At 29.9% G+C, this 22666-nt stretch overlaps 1 protein-coding gene across 1 annotated transcript; it reads right to left on the reverse strand.

The window, feature by feature from the left end:
• Nucleotides 1-587: 587 nt before the first annotated feature.
• On the reverse strand, nt 588-21950 carry LOC139424766 (uncharacterized). Its single transcript, XM_043042459.3, has 2 exons — nt 21747-21950; nt 588-2840 (listed from the first exon to the last, which is right to left on the reverse strand). Exons 1-2 carry the CDS (start codon nt 21775-21777, stop codon nt 685-687), a joined length of 2187 nt encoding a protein of 728 aa, XP_042898393.2. The 5' UTR covers nt 21778-21950; the 3' UTR covers nt 588-684.
• Nucleotides 21951-22666: the final 716 nt, after the last annotated feature.

The following is a 22666-nucleotide window of genomic DNA, read 5'->3' on the forward strand; positions in this document are numbered from 1 at the left end:
CTATGAGTAATAAATAAATTTGATGAGGCGTAAGAATACAGAAAAGGCATATGACTGGACCTCTTCACAACTTTTTATCATCCTATAAAATAGAGGAGCAATATTTTGGTGTGTGCTTTTTGTTGTTTATCATGCATAAATAAAATCCGTCTGCTTAGACGGGACTTTTGGTCTCCCCCATCTCCATCGGGAGGAGGCTAGGATGTATGCTTTAACCATTCGTACTAAAATAAAAATAATAATGCACAACTGGACTCTTTAATAATGCTAATTTGACTGTAAATAACTAAAAAATAACGGTGTGGATACGCCGTTATTATATATATATATATATATATATATATATATATATATATATATATATATATATATATATATATATATATATATATATATATATATATATATATTCCTAGAGAATGTTTATGGGGAAAAAGGAGGAAAAATAAACCACTTAAAATTGCTGATTTTTCTTCAGATATAATGAAAAAAAAATAGAGTTGTGATAATTAAATTAATTATTAAAGTTATGACAAATAATATATAACGGAAATTGTTTCATTAACATTATACAACTAACACTAAAAAATGGAGTCACCTATTTATTATAAAAACAATTCATCGTTTCACAGTGAAGATGATTTTGTTTAAATTCGTTTTTGACTGCAAAAAAATGTTCAACTATCATCTGCTGTCTTTCTCAACAGCATTCTCCAGTAAATCCAAGAGAGCTGCAATCTGGGGATTCAATTGATCTTGGAAAGTGTGACTAGTCTTTTTCTCTGGAACTAGTGACTTTAACTCTGTGACTGTATTTAAGGATAGAGGAGACGACCACATTACGAAAAGCTTCACGTGATGCCAGTCAGCATCAGCTAGTGACTGATTTAAGACTAAAACCTTTTTAATTTCTTCCTTAGAAAGTATAAGTTCGTTTTTATATCGCTTCACTTCATCGGTATTATCAAAAGATACATTCAAAAGTAAGGTGGCACTTTCAAATAAACTAAACTGCAGTGCATACTCTGCACAACTACGACAAATAAGTCGAAATTCCGCAACGTTTTCAAGAGAAGACAAGTTGTAGTTTATAAATTTTTGTAACACGTCACCTTTTCTTTCTGATACAATGAACGGCATTACTATGAATAGCGTGAAAAAATGATTATCCATTGTGCGCAAAAAGTCTGCTTTAAATTGTTTTATTTCCTCTTCCGTCTGGAAATACCAATTCATGAACTGGTCCACACTCTCATAGTTGGACAATAATATTAATGTCAAATAGATAACATACGGAGACGGTGTAGTTTTCTTAAATATTTCAGTTCCCACACATTGATAAATCCATCTCAAAAAAGATTCAACTGCTTGGATGTTGCCATCGTATATCCAATCAATACAAATGTGCCAATTTTCAAGTAAAACAAGCCACCAGTCTAGCATCATTTCGCTTTTCATTTTATAGAGATAACATTCTGGTGGCAAGGTAGATTTTGATAATAATATGCGAAGTGAACTCAGGTTGCTTGAGTAAATAGCACGGCGAAATGCAGGCTCACCAAACATAAAGCAGATAAATAGTTTAATCTCTTCTTTGGAAGCATCATTTAATATCATAACAGCCATGTTTAGATTTTCTAATATCAACAAACGCTTTAACATTTTGACGCATTGAAGTTCATTTTTCAGAAATGATCGTCTTAGTCTTAAAGGACTGGCACTCCATATTTCTTTAAAAATCATCACTTCATTTTCCATTTCGATGATCCGAGAAGTAATATTCTGCATTATACATGAATAAATGTCTTCTGGAAGATTATCCAATAGTTCATAAAGAATGGACAAGAATATTCTTTGATACGGCCAATTTGTGATCAAAAACACTATTACACGAGAATGATTCCGAAAAAATTCGATCATTTGAGTTATGCGATTGACATGAGATAATAAAAAACATAAAACATCTAAAGTTTCTGAAGAATCCTGATGAAATGAATAATTTTTAACTTCCATACATCGAGTAGCTTGCAAAAGCCACTTACTCAAATGATCATTTTTCTCCTGCTGCGACAATTTTTTCCAAAAATACTGTAGAGCAACTACGTTACTAACTTCAATCGCACAAGCAATCATATTTACATCAATACTAAGGTTATCATCGTATATATTTTCATAATCGCTGAGTCTTGTTACGAAACTCCCTAAATTATTCTCGAGGAAACATGTCCAATATGTTATAAAATGATAATCGTATATTTCTCCAAACCAATCGCTACTAAATCCGCTTTTAAATTGTTCTGGAGTTTTCTCCCACAAAATTGAAGCATATTCTCCTAAACAGTGAGAGCAGGCTATCTTATACAAATGGCAAATATCTAAGCTTCCATTATCGAATAGTTCCGTAAGTGATTTCACTATGTCAACTGCCCCCTCTACTGTCCAATAAATTGTACCATGCCTCATGTAATACTCACTGAGATTTCTTTCATATCCTGTCCATCTATAGTAACTACGAAACGTTTTCATCAACTGCAACAAAATGGGTCGAATAACGTATGAGATTTCGGTCTTCAGCGATGAGGGCAAAGAGCTTGTGGACAATTTGTCTAATATTCTTTCCGCTGACTCATCTATAACTCCGATACCGCATAAGATATAAGACGTCAGTTCCTTCCTTATATCAGGCGCCGTACATAGCTCAATTGCAATCGACACTACTGCAATACGCTGCAGAGAAGGAGGTTCAGAAAAATTGTATATTAAGTCAACTCTTTCAGTCGATTCTGTTTTAAAATTCTTGAGTGTCCAGCTTCCAGATCTCTTTCCTTTGTGGACTCCGTCTATAAAATACAAGTTTTTAAATTCAGTTTTAAATTAAAGATTCGAATAAAAAGAGTTCGAAGAATATAATGCATACGTAATTTATCACGAACCAAAGACATACATTTAATCTACATGTTACTGGTTAAGGAGAAATAAAGTATTGTTCACAATACTTAGGCTATGTCTAATGCAATTTAGTTACTATTTTATGATTTTTTTTTCTTTTTTTGCCTCTTAAACGCAAATTTGTATACTTTTTTCCCCTTCAACTTAGATATCTTTAACAAATCGGTTATTGAATACATTTATGAATATAAATTGTTAACTACTTCTTTGTGGTAACGCGCAGTGGTAATTTCGTGTAGTTCCATCAACTGGTAATTGCAGGTGGCTAGCATAAAATATGAGTTGTCGTATATTGTTGTACGTAAGATGTACAGTATTATTGACTGTGTATTTTGTTTGAACTTGCAGTGTGATGAAAGATTTCTGTTCTTAGCTATGTACATTACATAGAAAGTGATACGCATTAAAACTCTGATTAATTGCTTAATTGCATTTATTTATACTAAATGTTATTCACACATTTTTATAATTAAAAAACAAAGTTGAAGTCAATGAACTGAACTATGCATATTTGTGTTCAGAAGTACATAACTTTTGTAAGAAATTCAGAAAAAATACGTTTTAGTGTCTGATTTTGTCACTATAAATATAGCCTGCACTAATAGATTTGCATATTTCAGTTCACTCCCTTGAACTATTAATAAGTTATCCAATGTGATTCGTTTTACTTTCGTTTTTTCACTGTGTAGTGCGAAAAAAAAAAAAAAAACCCTGAATAACTTTCTTTCTAATGTTCGTGTTTTCACGTACTAATTGTCAATCCTAATGGTTTCTAGGGGTGACTTCAAATATGCTAATATTTTGTCGCTAATTGTTAATAAAGTTACGAAATCAGACACAAAAATGTAATTTCCCTGAATAAACATATATTTTTTTAAAAACATATTTGGATTCTTGACCTGCAAAATATAAAAATCTGGTAGTATAAAATATAAGTATCTGCGATCTGGAAATTGTGACCCTAATAGTTTGGTCCGGAGAGAGCGCTAAATTTTGCTCCCCTTAATTTTAATTTCCCTTTTTGTGTTTTGAGTCATATTTTTAAAAGAGCAATTTCAAAGAAAAAAAAAATTTTTTACCCACTTATGAAATTTATCTACCGAAAGATAATTTCACTCAAACAATACTTTTTAATAATTTTTATTATTTAATTTAATTGTGGATGAAAAAAGTTTGAATTATGAGGCATGAATTTTTTTTATACCATATAACCCCATGTATTTTTCCATTGCAAAATCTAATGCTTAAACTGTTTTTATTTAGCAGAAGCCGCGATAAAGTATAATTAATTACTTTTTTAAAAAATGATTTGGTGACAATGTCGAAATATTTAAATGGGGCGATTAATATTTAAACGTGGTTAACGTACGAGGAACTTGACTTACGCAAGCGTAACGTAAAATTTCATTAAATTTTTTCCTCCGATAGCCGAGTGTTAATCTTTTCCTTTAATTATAAAATACGATGTTTTTTTTAAGACATTTGAAAATTTATTCGTAATTTAGCAAAGGCATTCGAATAAAACATTACATTTAACGAACGTTGAGTTGTATGAAATCATGTTTCTGATAAAATTGGGTTATACATATGCTTTTTTTAAAACTTTTTTTAAGTAAATTCATTGAAGAATTCATACAGTTTCAATATACATGCGTATTAATAATTATCAAGCAATTACAACTTAAATGAAAATAAAAAAGCTATAAAATGTATTGTTATGTAGAATAAAATTGTAATATCATCGATCATCATGTTTAATCGTGTTTTGATATTCTATGTCCCTACCAAGAGAATAGAATTGCCAAATCGTGCCAAGATTTTAAAATTTCTTAAAATTTATCAACATGTTATATAATGTCTTAATCTTAAAATAATTTTTAAATTACCTGGCCGCGAGTGTTTCTCACCACTATTTTACCAACTATTTAAGTGCATTTCGTTCATTTTTCAAATTTTATTTTATACGCTACCTTGTACGTTAATTTTTGAATAATATACTCATAAATTTTTTAGCATTTTATTTGAAGTTATACTTCTTATGCGACTTCCAACAAGGTTGCGTTAAACGTTTAACGCTACATTTTTATTGGCCGGGAAATCACGTGGTAGGATCCAGTTTTCCCTCATTCATTTCCATATTGTTTTGGTTCTCACTAGCATAAAAATAATATAACTATTGTTTTTCTATAAATATTTTTTTAGTTTGATTTGATACACATATAATTTAATAGGATTCGCGATCGCAACGCTCGAGTACGCCGTCTAGCGGGAGCCTGTAAATATCAGACATTAATTTATCACGTTTTCATTTAGTTCCATCGAAATCATTGACAGAATCAGACGCCATTTTTTAGCAGCAAATAAGAAACAAAATTTCCCTTGAAAAAAATCTCCAGAATATTAGTAAATCTTTCAGGAACAGAACACGCCAAACATTTGAAGAAAAATTCCTCAATAATTTTTAATTTCTATTATCAACAAACTTAAATTGATGACTTCCGATTTCGGATACTGTTACAGATGTATGTATTAAGGTAAAATGCATTTCTTCTGTCTTCAATTCATTACGAATTAAAGTGAAGTCAACATTGCTTTCGTCATTCCAGTGACTAAATATGAATTCAGAACATACATAATTGTAATAGTTATAGCATATTCTTCTTCGTTATAGAATAGTATATATTTCTGTATCCATATAATTCGGAAAACAACAATAAAAAATTATCCAAGTTACTTGAAATAGTGCCATTTGTGCTGATTCTTAATTAATTTTAATCGTTTTCTTGGTAAGTATTTTTTAGTTTTGAAAGAATAAGTTCAACTAGAATTTAGCTATTCTGTTTTTAGCTATATATTCAAATTCATATCAATTATAAAATTTTGCTATGTAGTATGTTATCTAAAAGTAATGAAGGGATAAACTATGTATCTATTATTTGAGAATAAAGTTTTCAAACAAGGAACTTATCATTTTGGAATTCTCCGGGAATTATAAATCAGGTAAGTGCAATGATTTTTACAATAAAAAATTTGCTTGTAAATATTTTTTTTTCATTTGATGATGGTTCTCTACAGAATGGTATTTTACGTCTGATTAAGAACTATAAGAATAATTAAAAAAGAAACAATATGAAAGTTTTTATTTCAATGTAAAGAATTCTTAAAATCGTTTTTTTATCCTAAGAATTCTTTATTTTCCGTTTTTTAGTTTATAATTTTTTGATAAAAATTGTTCTCAAAATACTTTTTTTGAAAAATTAAATGGTATAACATTATGTGTTTATGTATACTTCTTGTATATTCCAATGTTTGAAGTAATATGATTCAGAAAAGTATGGAATAAAAATTCGGTACTTACGTATTAACGCCACCGCCGCTACAGATTTGGCGGTTTTTAAGTGCCGCTAATCTACACTTAAAATTTTTGCGACAATTCATAAAATAAAACACTTTATTTAAAATCAAAATAGTCAATCGGATTTCGGTGGAAAATGAGCCGATATAGAGTTTAGCATAGATTCAAAACAATCATATCGCCATATGAACTCTGATAAATAAGATTCCAAATGAAATAACATTTCCAAAACGTACGTTTACCAAGATAAAGTTTTATGTTGTGGGAATTGGTACATTTTCGTTTTTTCGGTAAAATATTTCCCTCCTGAAAAAATAAAATTGCATCTTGTTTTGTTTTTGGCAAATCCCAAAGACGAATTTTTGTAACACTAAAAATGGCGACAAAAAAGAATTTTGTTTTTGTTTCGTCAGCATTCTTTATTTTACCTTTCTTAGTTTCGAAATAATGATTTTTTTTGAAACTTGAAATTTTTTGATGAAAATTGTTGTCAAAAAACTTTGTTTACAAAATTAAATTTCATAAAATTATGAGGCTTATGTATACTTTCTGTTCATTTTAATTTTTGAAGTAATATGATTCTTAAAACTATAGAATGTGAAGTTTAAATGGGCCTTTCATGTTATATCATTAAATTTAGTAAAACTATTTTTCGGGCATTAGGTTTTATATCTTATAAGAATATACATATTTTTTTCTGTTAATGTACAAATATTTTTCCGATGTGTTTTGGATATTCCTTCTCTAATAAAAAGAGATACCATTTTGTTTTCGTTTGCATAAGAAAGAATATCAAGCATTTTTCTTTTTTAAATTTAATTAGCCACAATAAAGAAGGAACGTTGCAATGCTACGTGCTACATTAACGACGTCTCTAGAGTAATTGAATGACTGTTCATATAGAAATCGCAGGTATTAGTCTCATACAACAACGCCCCCTATAGTTCGTTGCGATCGCGAATAGTATTTTTAATTTTCAAATTTAGTGGATAACAATTGTGTAAAAAATGAGTGAAAACAATCCCACGGACAATGCGACGGATTTAAGGTTATGTCAAGGTACGTCTCTTGTGAATATCAATTGATTGTTAGGTTTTCTCTTTTGAAATTACATTATGACGCATTCACATACATTATTAATACAAATACATTTTCCAAGGAGAGACGATGAGGCAACCACAAGCACTTCCACTGGTTCAAGAGATCGACAAGGGAAAAATGCGCAATATTACCGTGATTACAGAGCACGGAAGCGAGCGGAGCAGGAAAAAGAGTCGAACTAGTGATCCTTCTACGACTGCTGATTCTTCTACAATTAACGTCGCAGGTTGCGAAGTTTAACTTCTTCCACGTGGAAGGACTCCACGCACAATTTTTTTAGGTTTTACTTTAAATCAAGTGCCGTTTAAAAATTATTATCAAGTGCTTAATGAAAGAAAGCTAAGAATTGTTGATACTTAAACTTGTTAAGAAGTTTAAACAAAACATTCTGCAATGTAAAACAGCTGATTATTTTTTTTGGAACACTTTTTTTTTATTGTTTCTTATTTATTTGTATAATTAAAAGTAAACGCATATGTGTGCAATGCAAGAAATACAAAATATTAAATTGTTTATCAAATGGACAAAAATTCTGGAATTACTCTTTTATTTTAAAGTTCAAATATATTCTCTCCTACTGAAGATAAAAAAAAATGCCCTTTTTAAAAAAAAATATGAAAATATTTTTTTAAATAAGTTGTCGATATTATTCCTCAACTTTAGTAAAATTCACACAATATTGTTATATCAGAAAAATGCTCCATGGACTTTAAACTTTATTTTGTTAAATAGCAGACACTAAAAATAGAAAATTCTAAAAGGATTCCAAAGCCTTGATATTTTTAGAATCATCATCACAAAAAATTGTCACAAAAATATCACAAAATATTTTTCAATTTCTTCAATATATATTTTACAATTATCAAGCAATTACAACTTAAATGAAAACAAAAGAACTACAAAAAGTATCGTTATATAGAATAAAATTGTAATATCATCGATGATTATGTTTACTCGTGTTTTGATATTCTATGCATATAGAATTGCCAAAGCATGCCAAGATTTTGAAACATCTTAAAATTTTACATCATGTTATATATCGTCTAAATCAGGGGTTTCCAACTTACATGAGGCCGGGGGCCACAATTAAAAACACAAGTCAAATGGCGGGCCGCAACTTTATCAAAATTTTATGTAGGACTCTTTTATATTTGAAGGAACATTAAATATTACTGTCAGCAATTTACCAAGTTGTACAAAACAAAAGTATTGAATTAATATTTAAAATAAGAAGTAGATTTTTAAAAATATTTAATTGCATATTGAAAAATTCGGGCTACAATAACTTTAATGTGCACCCATGTATTAAAAAATTAATGTGCAACAGATATCTAATTGTTAAGATATAAAACTTTAAAAAGGTTAGTATTAAAACTTACATAGTAGTACCCAAAATGTTCAATGACAAAATTGAGGTTTGTCTGCTGCAACCACCAGAGAATAGATATTAAAATTTAAAATTTACAAATATGTGTGTAAATATTTTCGTCCAAAATGAGTGGTTTCAAAAAGTTAAATCGGAGAATTTCTTCGAGAAAATTTCTGATACACACATGCTAGATTATATTCACAAAATACAAAGAAATGAAATGAAAAAGAGCAACATACACGATTATTTTTGTATTTGAATAAATATTTTCTTGGATAAAAAACCTGAGCAATATTTTTTTTTTGCACCGTTGGTATGATAAATTTCATAGAAACGAAGAAATTAGGTTTTTATTAACGAGAAAAGTATTTTAAACCCACATAGATTTTTTACGAAAATTGTCCGCAAAAAAATGTCAACTAATATATTTTAGTTCGCGGGCCACAAAAAAAGGCTCCAAGGGCTGGAAGCGGCCCCCGGGCCGCCAGTTGGGAACCACTGGTCTAAATCATACATAAATTTTTTAATTACCTGACAGAGCGTGTTTCACACGACTATTTTACTAAAAAATTAATTATATTTTACTCACTTTTCAAAACTTTATTTTATACGCTACCACGTAGATTATTTTTTCAATAACATACTATTCTTTTAGCATTTTATTTTAAGTTTAATGCTCGTTTTTAAATTATCATCAACTTCTTAATAAAAGAAAACTAACAATTGTTGATAATTAAACTTGTTACGAAATTAAAAAAACATCTTGCTACTTTTAAATTACTCGATACAAAACAGCGGATTATTTTTTTGCATGCTATTTTTTCAAAAATTGAAGATAAATTATTGATTGTTTTCTGATTGTTTCATATTTATTTGTCTAATGAAAAGCAATTCTCATATATGAGAAACGCAAAAAATACAAGAGGTAGCGTTGTTTTTTAAATGGGCAAAAATTCTGGAATTACTTTTTTATTTTGATGTTCAAACATATTCTTCCCCACTAACCTTAAACAATTACCCTTTAAAAAAGATGAAAAAATTTGTTGAAAAAATTTCTTAATATAATTTCTCAACTTTAGCATAATTCACAAAATATTTTTTTATCAGAAAAATGCTCATTTTGTTAATAGAAAACACTAAAAATGTAATATTATAAAAAGATTCCAAAACCTTGCTGTTTTTGGATTGTTTTTTTTTTTTCTGTTAACTTTAGGTTTTCCTTAATACTAAAATAAGTTATATTAAAACAATTTTGGATTACAGCATATTTTATAGCTGAAATTTGCATGCTCAGCAAATAGTTTGAGCATATTTTTTATATTTTCAGAAATTGTAAATAGAGCGTTTTCTTATATTTTGCCGTAAGGAGACAAAACTTTTAATATTTCATTGATGCTCAATTGAACAGTCATTAACTCTAGAATTAAATATTTCTAACTGTTTAAACAGTTAGATATAATTAAACTGCTATCGATTTAAACTGATACCTTTATTTTGTTGAGAGCGGCTGTAAGAGTTAGGAAAAGTGGGAATAAGCCCCATTCATAGTCCCATAACTATTAGGCCACATAATTTTTAAAAGCCCCATACTATTTATGTATTAAATCACGTAACTTTAGTAATTTAAAACAAAAAATAATAAAGGGTACAAAAAATAAACTCTATTGAAATATGCTGTGAAGTATACCCTAAAGTTAAGATAAATTTTGGATCGATGAATAAAAAATACATTTTCAAAATTTTTTAAGTAGAACTAAGGTGTTAATTTGTCCGAATTAATTGACCTTGTAACATGCCTGGAGAATAGGCTCTTATTTTTAAGCTCTCTAAATTTGTAAACTTTTATTACTATGTTCATTTTTTTGTTTGAAGCAAATATTTGATGCGCTCACAAATAGTGGCCCATTTTCAAGATTCGCCAGACGTGAATATGGAAAACAAGAATAATCTGACAAAAATCATTAAAATACCTCAAGAAAAAAAGGGAAAAACAAAATAAGAAAAGTCATGGTAGCTAGTCCAACCTCCGCTACATTGCACAAAACAGACGCGCTTCAAAATTTTGACAAAAGAACTTGGTAGTTAAGTCCGCTATCTAGAATGTGATAAGTATTCGTGACTTCTTGGACATGGTTTAGCTTGCAGCTAAATATAGAGGAATAAACCACAACAGCAACAACAATTACTTTGCTGCACAAAATTATAAGATTTCGAAACATGAAATTACAAAAGTAAGAAAAAAAGATGTACAAGAAGTACAATGAACGAAAACAATAGAACTTTCGTTTGAAAATCATTAACTGTTAAACTGGTAAAAACAATACCATGCTGGTTGCTAATTGGGTCAAGGGAATGTATCTGCAAAATTGAAATCTGACGCGCTGAATTTATTTATTTATTTTCGAAATTCTAATTCATTTGAAAATTTGATGTAATTGTATTTTTCTCTCTCCAATTTTTCACTCCTTTTGATCCGTTATATTTCTCTCTCTCTCTCTATATATATATATATATCCTATTTGAATTGTTATATAATTTAAAGTAATCGTTACATACTGTGTACACATGTTATATATTTTTAGCAAGTAAAATAACTTCTTAATTATTACTTCTTATAGTGCCAGGCATTCTGTATTCGTAAAGTATAAATTTTTTTCAAGTACAGTTGATCAATTTTTAAATCTAGGTATCTATTCATTTCGTTGTAATTAACTTGTTAACAAACTGTATTTCAAAAAATAATACTAATTAGATAGTTTATAAACAAAATGATCTTTTTTATCAACTTTTAAGGGAAAAGAAAAACATTGATGAGAGATAAACAATTGAAGATTGGATAGTTATCGTTACATAACAGTTAGAATGTTAATTATCGTTACATAACAGTTAGAATGTTAATTATCGTTACATAATAGTTCGAATGTTAATTATCGTTACATAACAGTTAGAATGTTAATTATCGTTACATAACAGTTAGAATGTTAATTATCGTTACATAACAGTTAGAATGTTAATTAAATACAGAGCTGCATCGCACATCGAATCAGCTGAAATATAATTCTTTCTCATCTACAGTGGCGTAGCGAGGGGTGGGCAAGGGGGGCATCATGCCCCGGGCGCTACTCACAAAGGGGCGCCAAATGGTCCGCAAAACAAAAAATTGCTGAATAATTTTTTTTTATTATAATTGATTTCTGGAAAATATATTTTACATTTAGTACCAGTGTAATATATGAAATGTTAATTCATAAATATTATTCATAATATTTAATTCATAATGTCACTTTAATAGTCTAAATCAAACCGTAATAATATATTCATAATAGAAATGGCACGTCTTTTCTACTGGCAGACCTGTGTCTGTCTAACTCGACCTGTGTCTGTCTAACTCGACCTGTGTCTGTCAGCACTTCCTTATGGCATCTACGCTGTGTGGTTACATAAATTATCTCATAATATGTTATAATAAATATTTGCAGTGCGCAAAGTACAAACATTCGTTCTTTCAGAACACTATTTATTTTTATTTGCATAAACGCAATATAGCTTACGCATGTTATTTTAAAACGATAACAATAACATTCTAATGTACTTATATGTACAGTCACGGAAAAAAGTGTCGTCTATTTTTTAATATAGATACTTCTCAGACACACAACAAATACAGCGTTTTGTCGTTTCTAGGAAAGGACACAAACAACGCCGTATTTGTTGTGTGCCTGAGAATTATCTGTCTTTTTAAAAATAGATTATTTGTTACTTTCCGGATACTTTTTTCCGTGACTGTACAGATCCGTGACATTTGCGACAGGTTGTGGAAGCCCGCAACAAATTAGTTAAATACCCGAAATAGTAACTTTTAAGTTATTTTGGGCGTGTATTTTTCAGTTTTGCGTCCTTTTCATCGCGCTCTGCTTAGAATAAAAATGAAATGTTATTAAATATTATATATAAGTCTAATGTCAGCATAAATTATATTGTATATTTCACTATGTTACTACCTTTCAAGTTCAAGGCGTTCTTGGTAAGTAATAAATCAAATAAGATTACTTACTACATCTACTCGACGATTCTATTATTAAGTGAATAGAGTATGAAAAAATTTGTTAACAGAAAAATTTGTTGTTCTCATATTTGTCACCACAGATTCAAAATGAATTCATTCATCTTCTGGCATCTACAGTTCGAAATCAACTAATAAACGATATCAAAAGAAATAAATATTATGGACTTTTGTTTGATTCAACTCCTGATATCTCTCGAGAACAAATGTCCCAAGTCGTTAGGTATGTACGTAGATGCTGATTTTATCAATAAAAAAGTTTCCATCAAAGAATCTTTTTTGGGTTTTATTAAAATACATGCTAAAGATGCAGCCTCGATCGAAAATACAATTTTAGAGAAATTAAATTATGATGAAATTTCATTAACAAACTGCAGATCACAATGTTACAATAATGCTGCCGTGATGGCAGGTCGCACATCTGAAATGCGATGGAGCGCCAGAATGCAAGCGGTTAGCGTTATCATCTATGGGATAGAGCAGTGTTTCCCAAACTTATGACTTTTGTGTACCCTTTCAAAATTTCTCGTAACGCTGTGTACCACCAATAAGAAAATTAATGTATCTTTTTACTATAAAAAAATTGCACAAGTTAAAAACCACAATTGGCTGATGACACCACTAATTATTAACTGTTAACTCTGCAAAAAATAGCCAATAGAAAAATACGTAATCGTAAATTTTCATGGCTAGCTTTGTTTTTAAATAAATTTTTTTGAACTTTTCGTTTGTTGCAACATATTTCACATAAGAACGCGTACCCCCGATAAACTATTCCCGTACCCCTGGGGGTACGCGTACCACACTTTGGGAAACACTGGGCTAGAGAATATAAAAGAACTATTAGAAAAATTAGCAGAGCACACTACAACTACAAGTGACAACACAAGTGAAGCTACAATTCTGTTGCAAAATAGACTAACCTTTAGTTTTATAACTTTAGTTCATTTCTGGTATGAAATCTTAAGAATGATTAGTCGTGTGCAGCTCAGACTACAAGATCCTAGAATGAATTTTAGAGAAGTGTTCCATGATCTTGAATCATTAGCGACTAAACTAGCCGAAATTTGAGACAAGATCTGTAAAGAGGCCGTAGAAAAAGCAGAGTCTCTTTGTGAAAAATGGGATATGGATACAACAATACGTGCCTGGAGAATTAACTATGGTCTTTCCGCAGAGAGTGAAATTTCTCGCGTTATGAAAAGCACTCTTGATCGTCTCCAACAAGAAATGTGTACACGATTAAGTGACCTTAATTTCAAATTTTGATTTCTACTAGACGCTGAAAATTTATTAAACAAGGATAATGATGATAACGAACTTGAAATTTTTTTTAAAAAAAATTTGGGTGAATTTTATAATACAGATTTCAATGTAATAGAACTTTTTATCAAAATAAGTGACAGCAAAATGTTACTCCGCAGTAGAAAAGAAATTGAACCTAAAACTCCATTAAAATTTCTTACTTTTATAATCAATCTCGAATGGAGAAGATGTTTTTCCAAATCTGAGAGCAGCACTTCAAATACTCCTGACTATCTCAGTATCAATTGCTAGCTGCGAACGTTCATTCTGCAAATTAAAATTAGTTTTGACAGATCACCTAAGTGACCTAGCATTTTTAAGTGTGGAAAGAGAAAAATTTTAAATGATCAATTTTGATGATATTATTGATACATTTGCTTCATCATAAGCACGGAAAATTTAGACATAGTAATTAGTTTTATTAATGTATTATAATCATACGATTATTAAATATATGTATCTCCTTAGAGATAATAAATATTTACTTTTTTATTGCTTTAAAACTGCGTGTTTTTAAAATATTTCTTTATAAATATGTAAAATAAATAATAGGTATCTTTTGAACTAATTCTAGATGATCATATACATTTCAAAATCTAGTCTTGTTCTCTCAACTACATTTTTTGTCTCAAATTTAAAGCCTAGCTTGAGTCTATGACTTTATTTATTTTACTTTATTTATTAATTTGCGAGTATATTTTACATATAATATTATATGGTTTTCGAAGGGGGGGGGGGGCGCTAAAAGGGTATTGTGCCCCGGGCGCGAGTTAAGCTCGCTACGCCACTGCTCATCTACTTTTCTTTGTACTTAACTTAGACTTATTGTTTGTTTATGTATTTTATTCTAATCGTGATATATTTATGTTTTGAGTACCTGGCCAACTTCTTTGTATAATTTGTTTGTTTATGTTCCGCAAAGATTCGTGCCTGTCTGTTGGTTTAGTCTCTATGTAAGTACATAGTGAAAGAATTGAAATCTCTGTGAAAGAATTTAGAATGTGTCACTTAAAGGAGTTGATAATTGGCGGGCTTGGTTTACTCGAAATAAAACAGAAAGAGCAGTTGCTACCATAAATGCCACGTTTGAACAACCTATCAGGATCGAGATACCCACATTACGCCACTTGCAAGTAAGCTATTGCTGATATACGACAAATAGAATACAAATAATACAAAATTCAGTGATGTACTTCATCATATCCTCAGTAGGTGATGTATGAAAGTACTAATAACATGATTAGAATATAAATTAAACAAAATTTATATCTTACCATATAAGGTAATAAATAAAACAAAGTCACCCTGTTATGTTTAAAACACTGTGTTTAAAATACTTGATTTAAATATGTTGACTTTAAATACAAAGCATATATGCACACATTTTTAAACAACATGATTCTGATTTTCGCTGTGAGATTTTTAAAGAAAAACATGTAGAAAAGTCTGCATCTAAAAACAAATGAATTTGTACAAAAACTGTGTTCTGCTTTGTTGTTACTTTTTATCATAGATAGTACAGCGCAGTAAAATATATCAAATTAATCACTCTAGTAAGTTGACCACCTGTCTAGTTGTCAAGGGTGGAGGGCTTTTGCCAATTTCTCGAGTAAGTTAACAAGAACCGTATTTATCTCATGCATTAAAAGCAAGTAAAATCTTTTTATCTGATCACCTGCTCATTGTTAACCCTGAAATAAATCAAATTTGCTGGATAAAGTTAATCCAAGTCCTAACTGAAGAGAAGTATTTTTGATGATATTATTTTAACTATTCGAAATTTACTTATTCGATAAAATTATATAAAAAGATAACCTATACCTTTTTTGTGAATTGATAATATAGAAAACTATTACGGGCATTTGTAACTAGCTGGATTATAAGTACACATAACAGTATCGATTTCAAGATGTTGAAATTAATATAATGGTAAAAGTTTTGTGGGGTATGTTTGAATCGACTATGTCAACCTTCGTCTATCAAACAGTACCTCAATATAGAATCGAGTTAACAAGTCTTAAACCACATTTTCTTATTACATATAGGTACTAGTACACTGATAGTACCCACATGTAATAAGAAAATGATATTTGATATTGATAGGGGAGAGTGGGGTCAATTGTAAAATTTTTTACTCAACTGTTTTTAACTAGCAAAAAATCCAATATATTATTAGTATTAATTGACAGACGAGTAAAGTAGACTATCCTCTACTAGAAAAAAAATAAATACCGGATTTTAAATGTTATTATATTAGTTATTAACAATTTTTGACAGTCGTGCACTTGTTACAATTGTCCCCACTTACGGGGTCAATTGTAACAGTTCATAAATTCAACTAAAACATAGTTAATTATACATATTATCATAGTTGTGATATATTTTTTTATTGATCAAAATAGTAGTGATATTTTAGGAGTAAAAATAATAATGAGCGGAGACCTAAAGGGTTAAACTTTTAACTTTAAGGGTTTAAAATTTTTAATTTATGCTGTGAAAGGTGACAAATAAAATAATGCACATGCAACATAATATAAATGATATAGGAAACTATGGGTGGCTCTTAAAGAGTTAAGTAATGGTTTGTAAACGTAAGGTTATTTATTTTCAGCTGTTACAATCGTCCCTTTACTTATTGTTACAATCGTCCCCAAGACGCCATTTCAGCTTCATTTGTTAAAAACATTGCTAGTTAATTAACAAAACTAATTCTTTTTTATAGAAATGTTAATTAAGGTGTTCACTTACATATTCGGTTAATAATTTTTATTTGTTTAAACGAAATTACTTTGTTACAATATAATATTCTAATACCAAAAAAAGTACTTACGTAGCTTGAAAATATCTTTTGCGATGTAACTCTTTCAAAAGTACATTAAAATGGTTGCCAGCAGGGGTGTACATGTAGATTTATTAATTACACCTTGTGCGCCACCTAGGAACCAAATCCAGAACCCGACACTCGAAATTTAGCTCTGTTACAATCGTACCCTGTTACAATTGACCCCACTCTCCCCTACTGATATTTTTAAAAAAAAAATTCTAATAAATACCTGGTATACATCACCAACAAAATATACGTATTTATTTTTTAAACTAATTAGTTTAATTGTAAATTTATGTCAAAAATTATAATTCATTCCGGTAATTTAATAAAAGTTTTTAGAATTTATGGGGGCATTTGATTAAAAACTAATCTATGTCATAAAAGAAATTAAATATATCTTTATTTTTATTGGTTACAGAAGCAGGTTAGATATAAATGCATAACACGTGTTGCTTTTATATTCCTCCAACATAACCATGCGTAAAAATATTTAAGAGATTTGAGAAAAAACCTATTTTAATACTTACACACCTGCATAAGCTATTTTATTTAAAATAAATATTAAATGTTGAATTTTCTTCTCAAGTACTGGAAGTATATAATAACTGCATCGGAAGTTTAACAAGAGATAAAAATGTTTTATTAAAAAACTACACACGGCTGATGTTTCAGGATTATAAAATTGTTTTAGGCATTTAGTTCTCTACACAGAAAAAAAAAATCTAAAGGCTGTAAAATGTGCAATAATCGTAGCTTTTAAGTAATACATTTTTATATTTTCCAAATAAACGTGTTTTGCAAAAGAAAAAATTTTCTTAAAAATAGCAATTAATAAAAATAATAATAAGCGCCCTTAGGAAAATTTGCCATAGGTTTGCCATAAAAAATGCCATAGGATATTCCTATGGGGTTTTGCCTATGGCAAAAATTTTGCCATACACTTTTGCCATACATGTATGGCAAAATTTTGCAATACGTATATGGCAAAAGTGTATGGCAAAATTTTATCATAGGCAAAACCCCATAGGAATATCCTATGGCATTTTTTTATATGACAAAATTTTGCCATACGTATATGGCAAAAGTGTATGGCAAAATTTTGCCATAGGCAAAACCCCATAGGAATATCCTATGGTATTTTTTATATGGCAAAATTTTGCCATACGTATATGACAAAAGTGTATAGCAAAATTTTACCATAGGCAAAACCCCATAGGAATATCCTATGGCATTTTTTATATGGCAAATTTTTGCCATAAAACTAAGATGTGCTACAGCTTATGACGAAATATTTTTCCATAGGCTATGGTACACTTTTGCCATACAGCTATAGCAACATTTCTCGTTGATATTTTATCATACGTCAAAAAATAGTTACTTACAAGAATCATACGCAATGGATATTAAAAATGCAAAACTTAATAATTGTAGAATAAATATATATCCAGAAAGCTTTTTTTTAAAATTTCTTTGATAAACTTCTCTTGTTTCACTTGCAGAATCCTTTCTGAATGCTGTTCTTATTCAAATAAATTTTAAATGGTTAGTACTAACCGTTAGAAAATGGGTCCGGCCCCCGGAGCGAGTGGGAAAAGTATTGGTTATGTTGATTAGGAACAAAATATATTGAGTACACGCAACCAATATTTGTTAAAACTGTAAAAAACAAGAAAATAGAAAGTGAGTCTGGAGGTCGGAGCGAGTATAAAAAATGTTAATTTGATTGATTGGTATCATAATTAGTTAGATAAGCGTCAGATATTAGAGGAACCTAAAAGAAAGCAAATTTAAATAATGGTCCGATGGTCGGAGCGAGTATGAAATTTTTTTAAATTTTGATCTGTGATACTAAGCTAAAAATTAAACAGACTACTAAAACAATAAAATACTATGAAAACTCAAAAGATAAAAAGTGGGACCGGTGGTCGAAGCGAAATTAGTTTAAAATAGACCAAACGGGGCAAGAGCCGAATATATAACGGATAGCTTTTCATAGTCTAATACCATCTTTTTTAAAGATAAAATTTTGTTCACATGCCGCCACTGGTAGCACCATGATAAAAACAATTTAATGGCAAGCAAAAATTAAACACAAAATAAAAATATAAAGCCCTAACGTATGTAAGATAATGTAAAAAAGCACTGCAAGAGCCTAAGTGGAATTAAAATCAAAAACTAATGAGAATGTAAACATTGACTTTGATATTGGTATATGACAGCAATAAAATGAAATTATCACCGAAAAAGTTAAAAGAATTAAAAATTTTTAATTATTAAAGAAATGATGACTTGATCATAATTACTTAACCGCGTTTTTCGTCATGAAAATAGTTTACAAATTGCTATGGGAAATAGAATACCATTAATAATGGAAAAGTAATGCGACTTTAAAAATTTATATAAAATCAGAGGGAGGGGATAAAATAAAAAGAAAGATGTTGTTTAATCAGAAACAGTTGGGGGAAAGAAATATAAAAAATTTAGATAAAAATATAAACAGCAAGATATTAATTAAAGTGTACTAAGTCAACAAATGGCAAAATTTAACATAGCGAAAACCTATACCAAACCTATACCATATTTTAAAAAGATTCAGATAATAAAAGTACCAGACTGCCGGAAATTAAAAACTTAATAAATTCAGAAAAATAATCGCATAGGCGTTTGCAATAAAATGTTTTTGACCAAGAATGAGATTGAAAAAATATTAAAATAAGTCGCCAAATTTAGCGAAAGATTCCACTTGAAGTGGATGACACGTTAACATGGCGGTCTGATACTCTAAGCCTAAAAGAATAGAACATCGGATTTCAAACACTCAAAAATAGGAAAATTGGCCACCCGGAAGCCGGAAAAGACTCACCAGGAATGCGTTGCGGGATTACATGTTGAATTTAATTAACTTCGGGGTGAAATAATGGATATTTATTTCTTTTAGAAGATGTTTTTGAGGACTCCATAGAAGTTGTTGTTTCGTTGGTGGAGATCTAGATCAGCTTTTCTCAATGGTATTCTACCATACAAATCTTTAAGGTTACCATTGGCCTATAGTATACTGCCATACGAATTTCTGTGGTTGCCATAGGCCAATGGTGACGTGCCATACAAATCCTTATGGTTACCGTTGGTCTATGGTATACTGCCATACAAATCTTCATGGTAGCCATAGGCTTTTGGGGTTTTGCCATACAAATCTCTATGGTAACCATAGGCGTATGGTATCCTGCCATATAAATTTTTATGGTAGCCATAGGCTTATAGGGTTGTGCCATACAAATCTCTATGGTAACCATAGGCGTATGGCATATTGCCATACAAATTTCTATGGTAGCCATAGATTACCATAGGCTTCTCTATGGCAAATTTTCCTAAGGGCGTGAGCAATTTGTGCAACAATTATTCTTTTTTTTAAAAAAGTGTCTAAAACTAGATTTTCTTTATAAAAAAAACTTATACTCGTTGTTATCACTAATATATTCAAACGTTGCCGACAGAAAAGTCATTACATCCACCAATCAAGAATTATAAACTATTTACATCATAATTCTAATGAAATTGGGCTTATATATCTTATTTCCTTGATAAAATAGTAAATAAAATGGAACACAATAAGTAAAAATACCACGTAAAAACAGAAAATAAAAATAAAAAACAGAATAAAACAAAATCCCTAAAGCGAGTAGTGAAATCAGATGTACTTACATGAACGGGAAATTTTTCAGGAATGATTTAAAAATATTTTCGCAACAAGATTGCCAGATTACAAAATATGAAAACAAATGCGCAAATTGAGTGTAACTAGAGGAATTTAAAGTGCCGTTCTTACTGCACTGCTGAAGTGATTTGTTATGCTGTGCATTGATTTGTTAGTTACCAAGGATGGGCCCGAAATGGATGTGCGCAAGGTAATATTATACTGGATAATTTAAAAAGTTGACCATAAATAATTTTAGAAAATTAATAAATATTTATTTAAGAAAAAATAGAAACATAAATTGCCTGTTTTGCAAATAATTTTAGCCACGGATTTGCTTATAGAATAATTATATAAATTATCAAAGAAAAAAAATTTTAGTAAATAATTTTACCCACGGATTTGCCCAAAATGGATTTGCACATGGAAAAATTATAAACACTTAGCTCCTAACATCTTAATGTTCACACATATAACTTTAAAGGTTTTTGGTTATGATACTTTTAGTTTGAAAACGAGTGATGTTTTTGCAAAGTAGTAGGTTGTATTAGCATAAGAATGTAAATTTTTTCAATTAAAGCACGCACATGATCGAAAACATAAACCGATTTAATTTAACATATAATTAATTTATTTTATGACCGATGTTGAACAGCCAATTCAATTCTGAGTCTACGACTATCATTGTAGAACTCCATAGCCTTCTAACTTTGAAACTAACCCACATGTGCGTTTCTTTGAGAGGAAAACCTCGTCTGGATGACACCATGAGATTTTGATTCGTCTACCACTGAGGATATTTTATATTAGCACTGTGATTGGCTCGATCCGGGAGTAGGATTCGTATCAACCAGCAGCAGTTGGGACTCGAACTGTGAGAAACAACCTTTCCGATTTATGAAGGAAAAAAAAACATATAAGAAAAATGCTCTTTTTTCCGAAGTTAATAAGGAAATAATTATCTAATTCGCATAACAATTCAATAAATTTTATTACCAAAAGTAAATCTTTCCATTAAAAATTATTTATTATTATCTTATTATAATTCAGTCAACTATCAATAGAATGGGTATAAGTACTTACCATTATCATTTCCTATAGCATAACTTCCCATCCTTACAGTTTTAAACACCTACTCACTTTCGTCTGAATACCCTAAACTGTATTTCTTTTCCTGAGGATCCTTGCACTCATAAGGCTAAACCCCATACATTTCAGAGCAGTTTATTCTTAGATGCATATGTTGCCCATTCATCAATGTGGACTACGAATTGTTCACTTCCTGGAATAACCACACCTTACTAACTCTCAAATGAATCATTTCTTATCTACCTTCTCTATTGCTGCATTCCAAAACTTTGAATACTTATACTTTTGAGTACTCCTGAATACTTTTGAGAAGAGGATTCTGTACCTGGGGAGACTCTTCTCATGGCAAATTCTCAGATGATTAATTATTATTAGACTGTGTGATTTACTATTTAATATTAAATAGAAGAAAAAAAATTAATAGCTATCAAAACTGGTTATTAAAAAACTATTTGCAATAAGTAGAATAAAACTAAGCAACTTATAATTCGGCATTTGATTACATATAAAAATTCAAGTATTATTTATATAGAAGTCAAGTTTGTTGGTTGGTTGGTTTGTTTTATGATAATAGTACCCTCCCCCTACAAACGGACCCTCGGTGCCATAGGTGCACATCATTAATTATCTTTCAGGAGGAGACACGATTTCAAATATGCTAATTATTAATTAAGTTTCAGAATCAGACACAAAAATGCACTTTATCTGAATAAACATGCCTTTTTTTTGTGTCTGATTGGAATTTCTACAATGAATTAAAATGCGTGTTTCGAGGGGGGGGGGGTAGTCGTAATCTGCACTCCCGACTTATTAGTCAGGACTTTTGTAGAAAGTTTGGGTTCCTTTTTGACACAAATTAAAAATTTCATTCTGTAATAAATTCATCTATAAAATTAATCTTAATCCAATGATTC

This window comes from Parasteatoda tepidariorum, chromosome 8 (assembly GCF_982258835.1).
Source record: "Parasteatoda tepidariorum strain Cologne lab strain chromosome 8, Ptep-v5.0, whole genome shotgun sequence".
Taxonomy (NCBI): domain Eukaryota; kingdom Metazoa; phylum Arthropoda; class Arachnida; order Araneae; family Theridiidae; genus Parasteatoda; species Parasteatoda tepidariorum.